Raw genomic sequence first — 16,801 nt, 5'->3', positions numbered from 1 at the left:
TAATAATAATAATAGCATACAAAGTACAAGACACTGAGAAGTGCCTTATTCAATCCTCCTTTGCTTCACAAGTTAGGCACAATGATTATCCTCCTATCATAGATGAGGACATTAAGGCTAAGCTTCCTAAACAGCTGGTCAAAGACAGAGCTGGTGTTCAAACTTAGCCACCTCTAAAATGAAATCTCTTAACATGATAATACTATGAAACTGATTTGTAAACAAGAACATATCGTTTGAAAGCATCCCACACTGCGGCATCTATCAATGGCCTGATGTGACAGCTGGGAGCACATTAACATCACCCAACTCAGGGCACACAGGAAACAGGATTGGCGAAATGCAAAAGACTGTGGGTGAAGGGAGCGTGGCACTCATGATATCATTCCTTCCAGTTCTGTGAATGTTTGAAATGTTGCTCAATAGAAAGCTTCCTTAAATACCAGAGTATTAGTATTAGCATCAGCAGTATCACCTCTTCTTTCTCCAGAAGATGAAGCCTCCTACAGTCACAATCACCAGGGCACCAAAGATACAGCCAAAAACTGCTCCACAGATGACACCTGAGAAAAGTCAAAAACGGGAGACACTTGAAGAGGTGGTCGTGCAGCCCACACGACGTGCTAACAACCAGCCAGGGACCCTAACACCAGAGGGTTCAGGTATGTGTGGCATACACACACATGCATGCATGCACACACACGCACACACACAAGAGTTAAATAGCTTGGACCTAAAACTAGTCCATGCATGCAGAAGCCAGGTTCCTGTTCCCAACCCACTACCACCTGGATGGTCTTGAGAAAGTTACTGTTCCTTGCCAGGTCTCAGTCTCCTCAACTGCAAATTTAGGGAACTAGGCTAGATTTTCAGGGATTTTTTTTCCTGCCACCTCTGGCGTGTTGAGACTAGCACCCACATATGAGCAGAGGTACCTACAGCAGCATCCATGCTCAGGAGACAGGAAACCCATTTGTTTACTGGAGAAGGATGTGGGGACTCCCTAAACTTTGCTTCTGGGACAGGCATTCTTTCCTGCACCCAACAAACACCAACTAGGAAAAAAGCAGACAAACTAACAAGCCGGTCAGTCCATTCACCTCTGGCTTGAAGGTAGGGGATGAGTCCCTCTTGGATCCCTGAAGCTCCTGTGTCACTTAGGTCTATGCGATAAAGGGTAGAAGCACTTGACAAGGGTCCAAGACCAGAATTTCAGGCCTGCCTCTAAAGCCACCGTGTAACCCTGGGCAAGTTACTTCCCCTCTCTGGGCCTTAAGAGTCTCATTTCCAAAAAGCGGGCAGAGCACAGTGGCTCAGGCCTGTAATCCCAGAGCTTTGGAAGAAGGTGGAAGGAGGCTTGAGGCCAGGGGTTCGAGACCAGCCTGGGCAACATAGCAAGACCCCATCTCTACAAAATCTTAGCCAGGCATGGTGGTGAGCACCTGTGGTCCCACCTGGCAGGCTGAGGCAGGAGGATCCCTTGAGCACGGGAATTCAAAGTTACAGTGAGCTATGATCATGCCACTGTACTCCTGGGCAACAGAGCAACACTCTGTCTCAAAAATAAAATAGATAGGCTGGACATGGTGGCTCACGCCTATAATGCTGGCACTTTGGGAAGCCGAGGTGGGCAGATCACCTGAGGTCAGGAGTTCAAGACCAGCCTGGCCAACATAGCTAAACCCCATCTTTACTAAAAATACCAAAATTAGCTGGGCATGGTAGCAGGCGCCTGTAATCCCAGCTACTCAGGAGGCTGAGGCAGGAGAATTGCTTGAACCCAGGAGGCAGAGGTTGCAGTGAGCAGAGATCGCGCCACTGCACTCCAGCCTGGGTGAGAGCGAGACTCTGTCTCAAAAAAAGAAAAAAAAAAACCATAAAATAAAATAAACAAATCAATAAATAGAATTAAAATTATGAAGTAAAATAAATAGGCTTGAATAAGACAATGTATGTGGCTTCCTCTGATTCTAATATTTAAGGATTCAATGCACTGTGTCAAACTGTGCACCTGGCATATGAGGACTCAATAATCTTTGCAGATTGGAAGAACAACTGGCACTTAGAGAAGGGAGAGTGTCGGGTCCAGGCTGTGGGACCTCAGAGGAGGAAGCCCAGTGAGCCCGGTGACCCAGTGACATCTCAACCTCTGGGAGGGGGGAGCTGGGCACACCAATCTTCCTGAAGGTCTGAAGGAGGCATGCACACAGCTGGCCTTCTATGGACACGTGGAGCAAAATGCCACTGAACCGGTGCCAGGACTGTTGTCTTCTCCCTACCTGGATCCTGGGGCAAGGAAACAGCATCTGAGTAGCGACTGAAGGACACGTAGCTCTCAGCCCCATCGATGAGCCCGTGGTTTTGAGGGTGGAAGGTAATGTTGGTGAAGCCAGCCACACAAGCCCTGTGGGATGACAAAGAGCAAAAAGAGGTCCCTGAGACGTGCCTGACCGCAGGCACGGAGAGCTTTATGCTCACGAGGCTCAGCCCCCAGAGAGCAAGAACCAGAAGACATTACCGGTAGGAGCCCAGAGGTTCCAGCTTCCCATTATAATAGCCAAGCGTGGTTGACTCATTCCCAACATCAATTTCATATTTCAAAACTTCAGACAAGCTCTGAGAACGTCCCTTTTCTTCTGTTCTGATCAGGTATGTCACATAAGTATCTGAGGCTCCCTTTTTGAAATCCTCATACGTGTATTTCAGGACATCTGCAGAAGGGTGACCAGCTAAGAAAGGTACACAGAAGGAGAATCATAAGAAAGTGACAGCAGAGAGACGTCTTCTCCTGCATATCTACATGGTGGTGACGCTGGGTGATAGTGATACCAGCAACCACCTCTCAAGTATCTCTCTGTGCCAGGTTTGACTCACATTGAATTCTAAGGGCTTCACCTACAGTAACTCACTTCATCCCCATGAATCCCATCACATAAGCTTATTGTCTCCATTTTACAGACAACAAAACGAAGGTACAAAAGGCTAACAGGACCAGGCACAAGGTCACATGGCCTATGACGTAGAGTTGGGTTCCCAAGCCAGGGCGTCGGGCTCAGAGCCCAAGGTTTCATCTAATCACAGACCAGCATTGGTCAGTCTGGCTGCCATGCAACATGGCCTTCCTCGATGGACTTGTTGACAAGCATCACAGCAAAATGACTAAGAGCTGGAAACAGACCCAAAATGAGAAGATAGAAAGAGAGATTTCCACCTCACTTTTTGAAATTTTGCCACAGGTTATTGCACCAGCAAATTTCTATCCTCCCAGATCCCCAACCCCCTGACAGTGTGTTTGGTCTCTATCTTCCTCGAGGAGATGAGGACAGTACCACAGGGGGAGAGAGTGGGCAGAGGAAACACTGCATTATTCATGCATAAAGCATCCCCCAGACCAGGCACAGAGGCTTATGCTTGTAGTCTAGTCCTAGCACTTTGGAAGGCCAAGGTGGGAGGATTACTTGAGTTCAGGAGTTCAAGACCAGCCTGGGCAACATGGTGAGACCTTGTCTCTAAAAGAAAGAGGAGAGGGCAAGAGAGGCAGAAGGGGAGGAGGAGAGGTGGAGGGGGAGGGGGAGGAAAGAACCCCCACAACAAAACTTGGGGGGAGGGGGGGAAGGAAACAGGAGAAGGGGGAGGAGGAGGGGGAGGAGGGGGGAGGAGGGGAAGGAGAAGGAGGATGAGGAGGAGGACGAGGAGGAGGAGGAGGGAACCCCCACAACAAAACTTGGGCTTTTAAATCTAGGCCTGGGCCAGGTGCAGTGGCTCACGCCTATAATTCCAGCACTTTGGGAGGCCGAGGCAGGTGGATCACGAGATCAGGAGATTGAGACCATCCTGGCTAACACAGTGAAACCCTGTCTCTATTTTAAAAATACAAAAAAATTAGCCAGGCATGGCAGCAGACGCCTATAGTCCCAGCTACTCAGGAGGCTGAAGCAGGAGAATGGCATGAACCCGGGAGGTGGAGCTTGCAGTGAGCCAAGATCGCGCCACTGCACTCCAGTCTGGGCGACAGAGAGAGACTCCACCTCAAAAAAAAAAGAAAAAAGAAAAAAATCTAGGCCTTACGCAAGCATTCAAACACAGCTACCAAAGAGACTCTCGAATTATTCCTTTCCTACCACAAAAAAAAGTAACAGAGCCCTTTAAGGAAAAGCAGCCTTTAATCCACCTCTTCTCTCAGCTAAGGAAATACTCCGCAAATTCCCACTAGCAAATGCAAATCTTTTCCTATTTTCTTTCAAAGGAAATTCATCCGCTAAGGATGGCATGTGTGTACGTGTGTGTCGTGAGTGAGAAAGAGAGACAGAGTTGGTTAAAACTAGTATTCTACCACCTAAAAGGTCCTGTGATGTAAAAGAGAAGAAAAACCCAGATCACAGAGCAGCAAGTTATGGGCCACAAACCAAATCCAGCCACCTGCCATGGTAAATAACATCTAGTGGGAATGGTCCCACTCATTCCATCTGTATCTACTGTGACTGCTTGCACACTACAATGGCAGAGTCGAATGCTTGCAACAGTCTACACCACTGGCAAAGCTTAAAATATTTGCAATCTGGCCCTTTCCAGAAAGCTTGTCAACCATCAGGCAAATACCTCACCCTCCTTCTCTGTCTGAGTACACAGCATGGGCTGCAGTGAGAAGACAGGCGTGTGTCTGCACCACTCACGTGCATCAGTGGGCACAGAGAAAGCTCTGGTCACTGCAACACTCACGTGCTGTTTAACCCACGGAGGCCTCTCCTTACCTTCCCCAGTGGTGAGAACGACAGCATACGCTTTGATGGGTCCGTGGCTGGCTTCAAATCCACTGAACTTGACCTTTACTGAATTGTGACTGACAGATGTAATATTAGGGGATCCATCTGGAGGAGGGGGATCTAAAACAAAACAAAACACGATCACCCAATATTGAAAACCAAAGCAATACATTAGGTAGAGAACATGCTTCAGCAACCTCCTCAAGATCTTACTCTGGAAGCTACATGCTGGGCTCTGCAAAGCAGCAAATCCAGAAGCAAAAGGCACGGAAGGAAACTGGTGAGGAGCAGAGATAGCAGGTCCCGGGAAACCTGCCCAGCTCACAATGACCCCTTCGGGGCATCCAGCCAAATCCCCAGGGCAGGCACCCAGCAGCCTTGTTTGGTTTTGCTATTGTTGTTTTGAACTGTGCATGCTTTTATTTTATTTTTTAACAGATTGATTGAAATATAATGAAAATAGAACCAAGGAGATGAAAGACTTGTACAGTGAACACCACAAAATATTGATAAAATAAAGAAGACACAAATACATACAAAGACATCCCATGCTCATGGATTGGAAGACCTGATATTGCTGGAAGACTTGACACTACTCAAAATGATCTATAAATTCAATGCTACCCCATCAAAATCCCAATGGCAATTTTTACAGAATATTAAAAAAAAAAAATCCTAAAGTTCATATGGAACAATGAAAGACCAGGAACAGCCAAAGTAGTGTTGAAAAAGAATAAAGCTGGAGGCCTCACACTTCCTGATTTCAAGATATATTTATTCAAAGCTGCAGTAATTATAACAGTATATTACACGCATAAAGACAGACATCAACCCACAGAACAGAATACTGAGCCCAGAATTAAACTCTCACATATACAGTCAACTTATCTTCAACAGGGGTGCCAAGAAGACACAATGGGGAAAAGACAGCCTCTTCAACAAATAGTTCCAGGGAAACTGAATATCCATGAGCAAAATAATAAAACTAGACCCCTATCTTACACCAGACACAAAAATAAACTCTGAATAGGTTCAAGACTTAAACATCAGACCTAAAGCTGTACACTGTTAAATTTGTTTAAAACAAAACACACACACATCGGGGAAGAGCTTCTTGACACAGTATTTACAATGGTTGCTTGGATACCACACAAAAAGCACAGCAACAAAAGCAAAAATAGACAAGCAAGATTAAATCAAATGGAAAAGGTTTTGCCCAGTAAAAGAAACCATCATTAGAGTAAGATGCTAGTATCCTTGGATGGGGAAGCTAACCTGCCCTTGTCCTCGCCCCCAGTCCCTTCTGACTCAAGATGAGCCGGGTTCATTATCCTGAGATCTGGGGTGGAAGGAGAGTGAGAAAGAGACTGTGGTGGAACTCTTAAGGTGTGGCCTTGGGAGCTGCATGCTGACACCACATGGACCTGGCCTGGCCCCAGGATCAGCCGGTCGGCGGCGAGCAAAGACGGAGCAGATGTCCAAGGAGAAGAATCAAAGATGAGGTGGGAGAGAACATACTTTCTACTGAGACCTGGCCACGGCACTGCCCCTTGTTCTTCATAAACGGTCCCCACATTTTTCCCGGAGTTGGTCTAAAATACCACCTAGAGAAATCCAACAGATCCTCTTCCCAGAAACCAGAAAAGCCCCCACAGGACCCTCCATGGATAACCACCATGATTCTGCACCCTCCCTTTCCAAGCCAGGGTGTGGAGCCACTCTCTGAACTAACACGAAAGAAAGAACATGCTGAATTAAAGATGATCCACTCCACACACTCTCTCTCCACCTAAATTCATCTCACATATACAGTTTGGATTGTTCTCATTTTTTTTTTTATATTTTTTAAAAATAAATGAGATGGGATCCCACTATGTTGCCCAGGCTGGTTTCAAACTCCTGGGCTCAAGCAATCCTTCCACCTCAGCCTCCCAAAGTGCTGGGATTACAGGCGTAAGCCACCACACCCAGCCTGTTCTCATTATTATATATATTCAAGATTCAAGGAGACAGAAATCTGAACTCCAAAACAACCACAACATAATTGTCTAAACCTGCACTGATACAGCAGCCCCTAGCCACACGCGGCTGCCAAGCCTCTGAGAGGTGACCAGTTTGCATTCAGATGTGCTACAAGCATACAATACAGACGAGATATCAAAGACTTAGTACAAAAGATGTAAAATAATTCATTAATATAGAAATTACATGTTGAAATAATACTTTTAATATACTAAGTTAAATGTTATTAATATTAATTTCAGCTACTCCTTTTTACTTTTTTTTTCAATGTGGCTTCTGGAAAACTTTAAATTACACCTGAGGTTCACATTGTCCATCTAGCGGATGGTCCTGTTCTAAACTACAAGCTTCAGCAACCTCGCAAGTTCCTGGCAGCTGTGCCCGCTGGGAGGTGCCGTTCCCATGTCTAACGGTCAACTGCTAGCACAGGCTCCTGCATTTCCCATCAGCTCTATGCCCTGTAGCTGGCCAGAGAAGGTCCATCCCCAGGTCCTTGCCCCAAAACTGGCAGCAGCATGCTAGCTCACCCACCACCAGACCTGGAAATCCTCTCCTTCTCAATGCTCTTCTCAGTCCAATGCTCCAGGGGCCCTGTCGTCCATACTTCCCATAGAGTCCCTCACCACAGCACACAGGAAGCCACCAACAGATGTGTGCTAAAGGACGACCAGGCACAGTGGCTCAGGTGGTGATCCCAACACTTTGGGAGGCCGAGGCGGGTGGATCACTTGAAGTCAGGAGTTCGAGACCAGCCCCGCCAATATGGTGAAACCCTCTCTCTACTAAAAATACAAAAATTAGCCAAGCATGGTGACATGTGTCTGTAGTCCCAGCTACTCGGGAGACTGAGGCACCAGAATCGCGTGAACCCAGGAAGCAGAGGTTGCAGTGAGCTGAGATCGCGTCACTGCACTCTAGCCTGGGCGACAAGAGCAAGACTCCATCTCGAAAAAATATAAAAGAAAACATGGCAATGAGTTATGCTGTAAAGAAAAGGAACTTTTAGAATGTAAAAAATGAGCTCCTCTTACTCTGCTTTTTTAGACTGATTTCTATAGAATGAGAAACAAGTCTATGCCAGTAAAAGCAAATATTTCAGGGGAAATAAAAAAACAAGAACAGGTTTCTAGTCCACACGTGCAGACCCACTGGGTCAGCCGCTCCAGGAGTGATCGCCGTGCCGTCTGACCAGCCCCTGCCTTGAAGCCCACCTGTGATGCCAGTGGTGCAGGTGCTCTGGGTGGGGGCTGCCATCTTTCCACAGGACACGGTGGTGATGCTGATGTTGTACGAGGTAGAAAAATTCAAATATGTGACTTCTGTTCTATACTCAGTGCCATTCTCAGAGGAGCAGCTCTCCAGGTGGGTTGCATTGTCCCAGGCTCCACTGCTGACCTCCAGCTCGAAGCCTGCATTGGCACCAGGAGGGCAGGCCCATTTGAGAACCAGGGCTGGCTCTTTGGGGACCACTTCACAGTCAAAGGAGGCCACGGACGCGGGATCTGCAAAACAAGCACAGCACAGCATGAGATTCTGGGACTTCTGCCTTTGCAAACACAGAAATAAGGAGTAGCAGAATCCTGGCAATGAGGAGGTGGGTGGGTGATGTGGTGGAAGAGGTAGGGGCTGACCCTGAATTGGGCAACACCAAACTGTGTGACCTTGGGACAGTCACCCAACTGCTCTGAGCCTCAGCTGCAGGACTCTTTGAAGAGTAAATTGAACAATGATGTCCAGCACCAAGAAAGATGCCTGGAAGAGACCAGGGCTCCATGAGAGGCAGCTACATCGTCCTGTGAGAGGTAGTGACCTCCTCACTTGCACCATCTCATCTTGAGGACCCACCTCCTTTTTTTTTTTTTTTGAGATGGAGTCTTGCTCTGTTGCCCAGGCTGGAGGGAAATGGCGTGATCTCGGCTCACCTCAACCTCTGCTTCCCGCGTTCAAATGACTCTCCTGTCTCTGCCTCCCAAGTCACTGGGACTACAGATGCATGCCACCACACCCAGCTGATTTTTGTATTTTTAGTAGACACAGAGTTTCACCATGTTAGCCAGGATGTTCTCAATCTTTTGACCTCATGATCCACCCGCCTTGGCCTCCCAAAGTGCTGGGATTATAGGCGTGAGCCACCAGGCCCAGCCAAGGCCCTCTTGATGGTCCTTCTGAGACAGGTGAGACCCATACTGTCCCATCTGCAGATAAATCCACAGAGGCTCAGAAAGGTTAAGTAATTGGCTGATGATGACGTGGCAGGTGGTGAAGCCAAAACTAGATCCCAGGTTTTCTAAGTCTAAGTTCAAGACACTCTCTATTCACATAACATACTGCATCATCAATGGCAAACGGTATCAGTTTCCTCATCTTCAAAATAGAGTGTTATTTGTCTCTGAGGGCCAACAGATTTTTACTGAGGACTAACATCAAACTAATGTAAATGGAAAACTCCATATTAAAACTGGAGGACAGTATTAGCATTAACTGAATGTCACAGAATTTTCGAGCAGGAGAAGCTCTACCACGGCACCTAGTGCAACTCCCACATTCGCCACCCAAGGCCTGGAAAGGTAATCTGAACACTGCACCTACTTTCACAGTTCCTGCTCCACCCACACTCAGTCATAAATGCTCGGATACAGTTTTTCTCTGGCTATAGGCTACAAATAACTATAGCTAAGATAAATATCAGCCATGAAAGGCACCCAAATATCAAAGATGGGCGTCTAGACCAGGTGGGATGGAGCAGAGGTGACCCAAAGCTGCAGAGATTTCTGTGGCCACCCCACTGACCACTGAAAGGCCAGAGGCCATCACAGGTGGAGCTCCTACACTACCAGGGAAGCTGATCCCATGAGACCCCCACTTCCAAATCAGCCTGAACATATGAATGGCCTGGGCTAAAAAGGGAAGAGGTAGGAGCAAGGTGGGCAGAAAATGAGTAGTGCACAGGTGCTGAGTGATAAAGGTGCTACAGTCAGCACGGTGAGCAGAAGTGCCCACCACTGTCTGCAAAGCCTTCCCTGGACTGCCCTGAAAGCATCCTCAGTTACACACAGGGCTCTTCTCTTTATCACACATTTTGAGTTGTGAGATAGGTGAGGATCCAGAAGGACACAAAGGTTGGGCATCATTTCAACAATAACCTTTCCATCTTCTCCAGCACAAAAGACAAACCAATGCCAGACATCATCCACGTCCTGGCCCAGCCCCACCCAAGCCTCACCTCCTGTTCCTGTGGGTCCACTCCTCCCACCCTTGCCTCCTGCTCTTCCTGCAGCCTCCAGGACACAGTGGTGATGCTGCACAGGCCCCTCTGCACAAACCTCTGCCTATAATGCTCTCATGCCCTGATATCCAAATAGCTGGCTCCTTCCCTTTATTTAGATCTTTGCTCAAAAGTCACCTTCTCACTGATGCCTTTCCTGAGCATCCTAGATAAACATTCCACTTCCTCCCTCCAAAATAAAAGTTCCAAGAAGGCAAGGACTTGACTGACATATGGTATATGCTCAATAAATATTTATTGAATGCAGAAATGATGAGGGCATCGAGCCAGCACCAATAAGCTAATAGGATGCCTCAGAAAGCTCAATCACTGCACATCACACAAAACCAAACAAACTACAGACTGTGGAGGACTGACCTGCAAGGTCAGCACCACTCAGGGAGGAGTCCAAGAGGCAGCTGGGGCTACACTCACCTGTACAGAATGACTTCCAGCCAGGTTCCAGTGACTTGATTCTGTCCCCTACTTGTGTAAAGATCTCCACTGTGTATGATGAGCCAGGTATTAATTCAGTGACAGTAGCATTAGTAATTCCAATGTCCGTGACTACTTGTGTTGCGTTGCTGGAATTTCCAACCTTCTCAATAAGAAGGCAGTAGGAGTACGTGGGAGAGGCGTCATCAAAGTTCTGCCAACTTAAAGTTGCTGCTGTGGTGTTGGTACTTACATCAATGTTGGACACAATGCTGGGCCCTTGATTTTAAAAAAAGGCAATTCATGTAAAAGCACAGATTAACCAGAATTCCAGGACTGTTTACTGTATTCAAAAATAGCCTGGCTCATTTTAGAAAGAATGAACAAAGCTAGTATTTGCTGGCTCAAAAGACGGAAAACTTTCCCAAAACACATCAAGAAAATAATTATACAGATTAAATCTCAAAAGAAGTTTAATTTAGGCTTCTTTTAATACTTCAAGTTTATTTCAAATATATATATATATATATATATTTTTTTTTTTTTTTTTTTGAGACGGAGTCTTGCTCTGTCACCCAGGCTGGAGTGCAGTGGCCAGATCTCAGCTCACTGCAAGCTCCGCCTCCCGGGTTTATGCCATTCTCCTGCCTCAGCCTCCCGAGTAGCTGGGACTACAGGCGCCCGCCACCTCGCCCGGCTAGTTTTTTGTATTTTTTAGTAGAGACAGGGTTTCACTATGTTAGCCAGGAGAGTCGCGATCTCCTGACCTCCTGATCCGCCCATCTCGGCCTCCCCAAGTGCTGGGATTACAGGCTTGAGCCACCGTGCCCGGCCTTCAAATATATTTTTAAGATATAATTTCTAATCTGTTTTTCAAATCGAATAGATGAAGGAGAAAAATATACTAAAAACATGTTACAAACATCTTTATCATGTATTTAATTCAAGTATTTGCAAAACACCTCCCTCACTGTCGCAGGTAAAGCTCCTCATCTGGGCAGTATCTTCCAATACCAACATGACAAGGTGACCCTTCTCTACTCTGTATTCTCAAGGAATGACTAGAACAGCTTCAGTCTCCACTCCCAAGGAATCACTTCTTGCTTCTAACGACAATTCTAAGTTCACATAGCTTGAAGAACAGTGCCCCACGGGGACAGCAGAACGGTTGCCGAGACCAATGTTTTCAACTTCAGCAGTTTCAGGGTCAACCTGGATCCCAGAAGCACACTGGCCATCATTTAACCAGTGCCTCCTCCAAGAGACGGTTAGAGAGGCTGTTCCTTAGAAGGGCATCCTAAGAGACTTACGTGTGTACTGTGTAGTGGAGCTGGGGTCCCCCGGGACGTGGTCCACTTCTGGAGAGATGGTAATGTTATATAAGGTGCCCGGGATCAGGCCCTGGAGAGTGACCCCTTTGTCAGACGTGTTTGTGTGGTTAGAGCCATGCTTGGACTCTATGACTAAATGGTAGACATACTCGGAAGCATTGCCTGGGCTCTTCCACTCCAGCCGCATCTCCGTGGTGGTGACGTAGACCACGTGGATGTCAAACACTGCACTGGGAGCTGCTCAGAAGAAAGGAAGAAGGGAAACCCGTTACCGATTATCATGAGGCCCAGCTTCCTCTCCAAGTGCTGTTGAGAGAACCTGCTCTTCTGCCATCACACTTTCAAATGAGTTCACAAAAGGCACACTCCAAAATCAAGCTGAGAAATGCACACACTCGGTGCTCTCAAGAATTTTAGCTCTTCTACGATGCAGATGAACTTCCCAGTTTATCTTATCAGTTCTCTAGTGTTTTGTTTTTGTCATAAAAATGAGCCCTTAGGCTGGGTGCAGTGGCTTATGCCTGTAATCCCAACATTTTGGGAGGCCGAGATGGGTGGATCCCTTGAGGTCAGGGGTTCGAGACCAGCTTGGCCAACATGCTGAAAACCCATCTCTACTAAAAATACCAATATTAGCTGGGTGTGGTGGTACACACCTACAATCCCAGCTACTCGGGAGGCTGGGGCACAAGAATCACTTGAACCCAGAAGGTAGAGGTTGCAGTGAGCCGAGATCACACCACTGCTGCACTCCAGCCTGGGCGACAGAATGAGACTCTGTCACCAAAAAAAAAAAAAAAAAAAAAAAAAAAAAAGGCGGCCAGGCACGGCGGCTCACACCTGTAATCCCAACACTTCGGGAGGCTGAGGCGGGCGGATCACATGAAGTCAGGAGTCTGAGACTATCCTGACCAACATGGAGAAATCTCATCTCTACTAAAAAAAATACAAAATTAGCCGGCTGTGTGGTGGCGTATGCCTGTAGTCCCAGCCACTGAGGCAGGAGAATGAATCGCTTGAACCCGGAAGGCGGAGGTTGTGGTGAGCCGAGATCGCGCCATCGCACTCCAGCCTGGGCGACAACAAAGTAACTCCATCTCAAAAAACATTAAAAAAAATTAAAAAAAAAAAACCTTCAAGGGGTCATCTGAAGTGGAAATCACGTTCAGTTTCTTGATATGGGTGCTGGTAACGAGGTGTGTTCAGTTTGCAAAAGTTCATGAAGCTATGCGCTGAGGATACGTCCCTTTTCGGTATGTATATTACATCTCAATTGAGAGGTTTTTTTTGTTTTGTTTTGTTGTTTTTTTAAATCACTCATTTAGAAGGAAACATCTCCCCATGACACTGCCTGACATACTGAAGAGGAAAACTGAAATGGAGAGCTGACCTTTACTACGTTGCAGCATTTGAGGACAGATAAGGAAGGGAGGAAAACGGGCACACCCTGCACCCTCAGGGCAGAGTCAGAAGTGGAGTCCCCCACAGGAGCCCATCCTCCAATCATCTCTCTGCTGCACACTCAGCCACTTGCACCAGGGATGCCAACATCGAGGCCCGGAAGTAACCACGGAGGCAGGGCCTGTTTTCCAGGGCAGCTTTCAACCCCGTCTCTACCTGGCAACAAACATCACCTCCAGGGAGAGGAAATGGGCAGGTAGGGGACAAAAAAGGGAAATGCTTTCACTGCAAACATATTGTCCTAAAAAATAAAAAAAAGAGCCATGTTTACGTACAATGTACTCCAAAATTAATTTTTTTTTTAAATCTTAAGTGGGTTCTCCTTAAAGAGAAGCCACTGGGAGAAGCCTTTGTTTCCTACTGGCAGACTCCTGGTGTCAAAGGGATTCCACAGACAAAAGACCATGAAAGGCCTTTGCCTATAAACATAAAAAACTAGAAACAACCTAAATATTCAATAACATGGGGAGGGCTGTGGGAACTGTGATCTGGCTGCATGATGAAATATTCTGCAGCCACTAAAAACATGAAGACCATGATAACTATAGGGGAAAGTTGTGGTATAGACTGAGTTTAAAAAAAAAAAAAATTCAAATACAAAATAAAAGTACTTGTATAATAATTACAGTAATACAAGCAAAATGTGGACATAGAGAGAAAAGGAATTTGGTTGGGTTAGAAAAGTAGAGGTATTTGTTTCTTTTCCTTTTTATTGTGGTAAGAGATACATACCATAATATCCATCATCTTAACCATCTGTCAGTGTACAATTCGGTGTCATCAACATTCACAATGTTACGTAACCATCACCACTATCTGTACCCAAAACACTGTTATCATCTCCAGCGTAAACTGGAGCCATGAAATAATAATGCCCACTCCCTCCTCTGCACAGCCCCTGGTAATCTCTATTCTAATTTCTGTAGAATATTAAGTTGCCTAATCTAGGTACTCAGGTAAGTGGAATCATCCAGTATTTGTCCTTCTGTGTCTGGCTTATTTCACTTAGCATAATGTCCTCAAGATCCATCCATGTTGTACCATAAATCAGAATTTCTTTCTTTTTTACGCTGAATAATACTCTGTTGTATGGATGAACCACATTTTGTCTATCCATTCATTTGTTGATGGAATCTTCGGTTCCCCTTTGGCTACTGTGAACAATGCTACTACAATAAACACTGATGTACAAATAACTGTCTAAGGCCCTGTTTGCAATTCTTTTGGAGATATACGTAGAACTGGAATTACTGGATTATATGGTATTCATTTCCTTTTTTCGAAATTGCTTTTAATGCTGTTAAGCTGACTTTTTCCAATAACAATAAAGGTTGTTCAATAATAGAAAGGTAACTCCCTAAGAGTTTAGATCTTATAGCAAGCCTTCTTGACTTTCATTCAATGGGACCATTGAATGAAATGGGTCCTTTGAGACAATGGAATTCCAGGCAGGTGTTAAAATTACCATGTTAAAATTACCCTGCAGAAATACTGATATTAAGAGGAAAGAATATTCATAATAAACTATAGTAAAAGAGATGCCTTCTCCTCACTAATACTAAACTTTACTGCTGTACCACATCAAAGTGTCAATCTACATGGTGGATAAGCACTTGGTCTTAGACACCAGACACAGGTCAGTTTGCCACCTCGTCACTCTGGGCCAGTTACTTAAGTTCGCAGAGCCCCCATTTCTTACTCTGTAAGACAGAAATGATAATAATACCTGCTCCCTGAAGTTGTGTTAAAAATGTAAAATACAGTATGAGAGCACTCAGCACTTTGCAGACCCCCAACATATTACATTATTGTTACAGTAAGTTCTGAGCAATAGCAAGTAGCACGATATCACACATCCCTGTCAGTGGTGATCCTCTTACCATTATCCACATCCTTAAAAGACAGAAGAAACATGTTGATGTTAAGACTTCATGTCAACAGTCTAAAATGCAGACTTGCAAAGGGAATACTGCATCTCATCTGAGGGATGCATTTTAGTAGATCCCTTATTTCGGAAGCAGATCCTCTGAGTGACTATCGGTGCTTAACCTAACCAGCACAGTTGAAGAAGCTTCTTCAAGGAGAATCTCAAAAGCCTAACTCATTTCATGTGTGTTTCAAGGAATCTGTCCCATTTCTTTATTCTACCCTCTGTATAAAAGATTTCAACTATCTTGAATCAAAGATCTAGGAAGACTGTATGTTTTTCAACCTTTCAAAAAAAATTTCCAATTTTTAAAACAATAAAAAACATTACTCTCTAGAATTTTCCAGAAGTTTCTCCTGTGGGGCTAGAAACAATTTAATAATTTATTTAAACTGTTTCTATAAAAAAAATTTTTTTTGAGACAGGGTCTCCCAGGCTGGTGCTGGTCTGCAACTGCTGGATCAAGCAAATCCTCCTGCTGCAGCCTCTCAAGTAGCTGGGACTATGGGTGTAGGCCACCGTAGCTGACTATAAAATGATTTTATCAATTTCAATTAGCCTTCTAGAACTGACAAACTATCACATCACAGTGTTGTTTATGAAAGACTGTAAAGAGTCCACCTGCCCAACACAGCACAGTAGTTAATTTCTAACACATCTTGACCAGAGGTTCTTAAACTTTTTGCTCTCAGGACTTCTTTACCTTCTTAAAAGTTATAAAGGCTCTCAGAGAATTTGTATTTACATAGGTTATATTTATTAATATTTACTATACTGGGGATTTAAAATGAAGAAATTTTTTAAATGTAAGAATCTACAGCATATATTCCATTAGCCCTCAGAGAGACAATGTCATCCCATATCAGATCAAAGTTGGAAAACTCCAAAAGAGAATGAGAATGAAAAAGCCAAATAACATTTTAGTATTGTTACGATAATACCACCCTGGAGACCCCTTGAAAGAACCTAGGGATCCCTAGAGAGCCCTGGACCACAATTTGAAAACCACTGATCTAGCCCAGAGGTCAGCAAACATTCTCTGTAATGGCCAGAAAATAAATATCTCAGGCTTCACAAGCCACACATTCTCTGTTGCCACTACTCAATTCTAGCACCAAAGTAGCCATAGACAGTACGTAAGCAAATGAACATGGCTGTGATCCAATAAAACTTTATTTACAAAAACAGAGAGTGAGCCAAATTTGGCATAGGGGCCATTCTTATCTGCCAACTCTGTTTCAGATGATGGAATTCCAGGCAGGTGTTCAAATCATCCTGTAGAAATATTGTATTAAGAGGAAAGAATATTCATAATTAATTGGCAAGTTGGGGAAAAGGCAGATTACAAAACCACATGTACAGACGGCCTCAATGTTTGTCAAAGAAATACATATATATTTGTGGGCTGGACGCGGTGGCGCACACCTGTAATCCCAGCATTTTGGGAGGCTGAGGTGGGTGGATCACTTGAGATCAGGAGATCAAGACCAGCCTGGCCAATATGGCAAAACCCCGTCTCTACTAAAAGTATAAAAATTAGCCAGGCATGGTGGTGCACACCTGTAATTCCAGCTACTCAGGAGGGTGAGGCACAAGA

At 45.2% G+C, this 16,801-nt stretch overlaps 1 protein-coding gene across 3 annotated transcripts in view; it reads right to left on the bottom strand.

Annotated features, from left to right (window-relative positions):
* The window catches only part of PTPRJ (protein tyrosine phosphatase receptor type J), a 195,107-nt gene that overhangs the window by 27,471 nt on the left and 150,835 nt on the right, over positions 1-16,801 (bottom strand). For 2 of the 3 annotated variants that reach the window (XM_030917180.1, XM_030917179.1), the window contains exons 9-15: positions 11,796-12,053; positions 10,486-10,764; positions 7,997-8,287; positions 4,752-4,883; positions 2,519-2,729; positions 2,280-2,404; positions 476-563 (exon numbers count right to left, since the gene is read on the bottom strand). In XM_030917180.1, coding sequence (XP_030773040.1) covers positions 476-563; positions 2,280-2,404; positions 2,519-2,729; positions 4,752-4,883; positions 7,997-8,287; positions 10,486-10,764; positions 11,796-12,053 — 1,384 coding nt within the window. Of the gene's footprint in view, positions 1-475; positions 564-2,279; positions 2,405-2,518; positions 2,730-4,751; positions 4,884-7,996; positions 8,288-10,485; positions 10,765-11,795; positions 12,054-16,359; positions 16,480-16,801 lie in introns of those variants that run through there. The other variant, XM_030917181.1, reaches the window with a different exon arrangement.

Source organism: Rhinopithecus roxellana, chromosome 15 (assembly GCF_007565055.1).
Source record: "Rhinopithecus roxellana isolate Shanxi Qingling chromosome 15, ASM756505v1, whole genome shotgun sequence".
NCBI classification, from domain to species: Eukaryota; Metazoa; Chordata; class Mammalia; order Primates; family Cercopithecidae; genus Rhinopithecus; species Rhinopithecus roxellana.
This window is presented reverse-complemented; position numbering and strand designations above follow the sequence as displayed.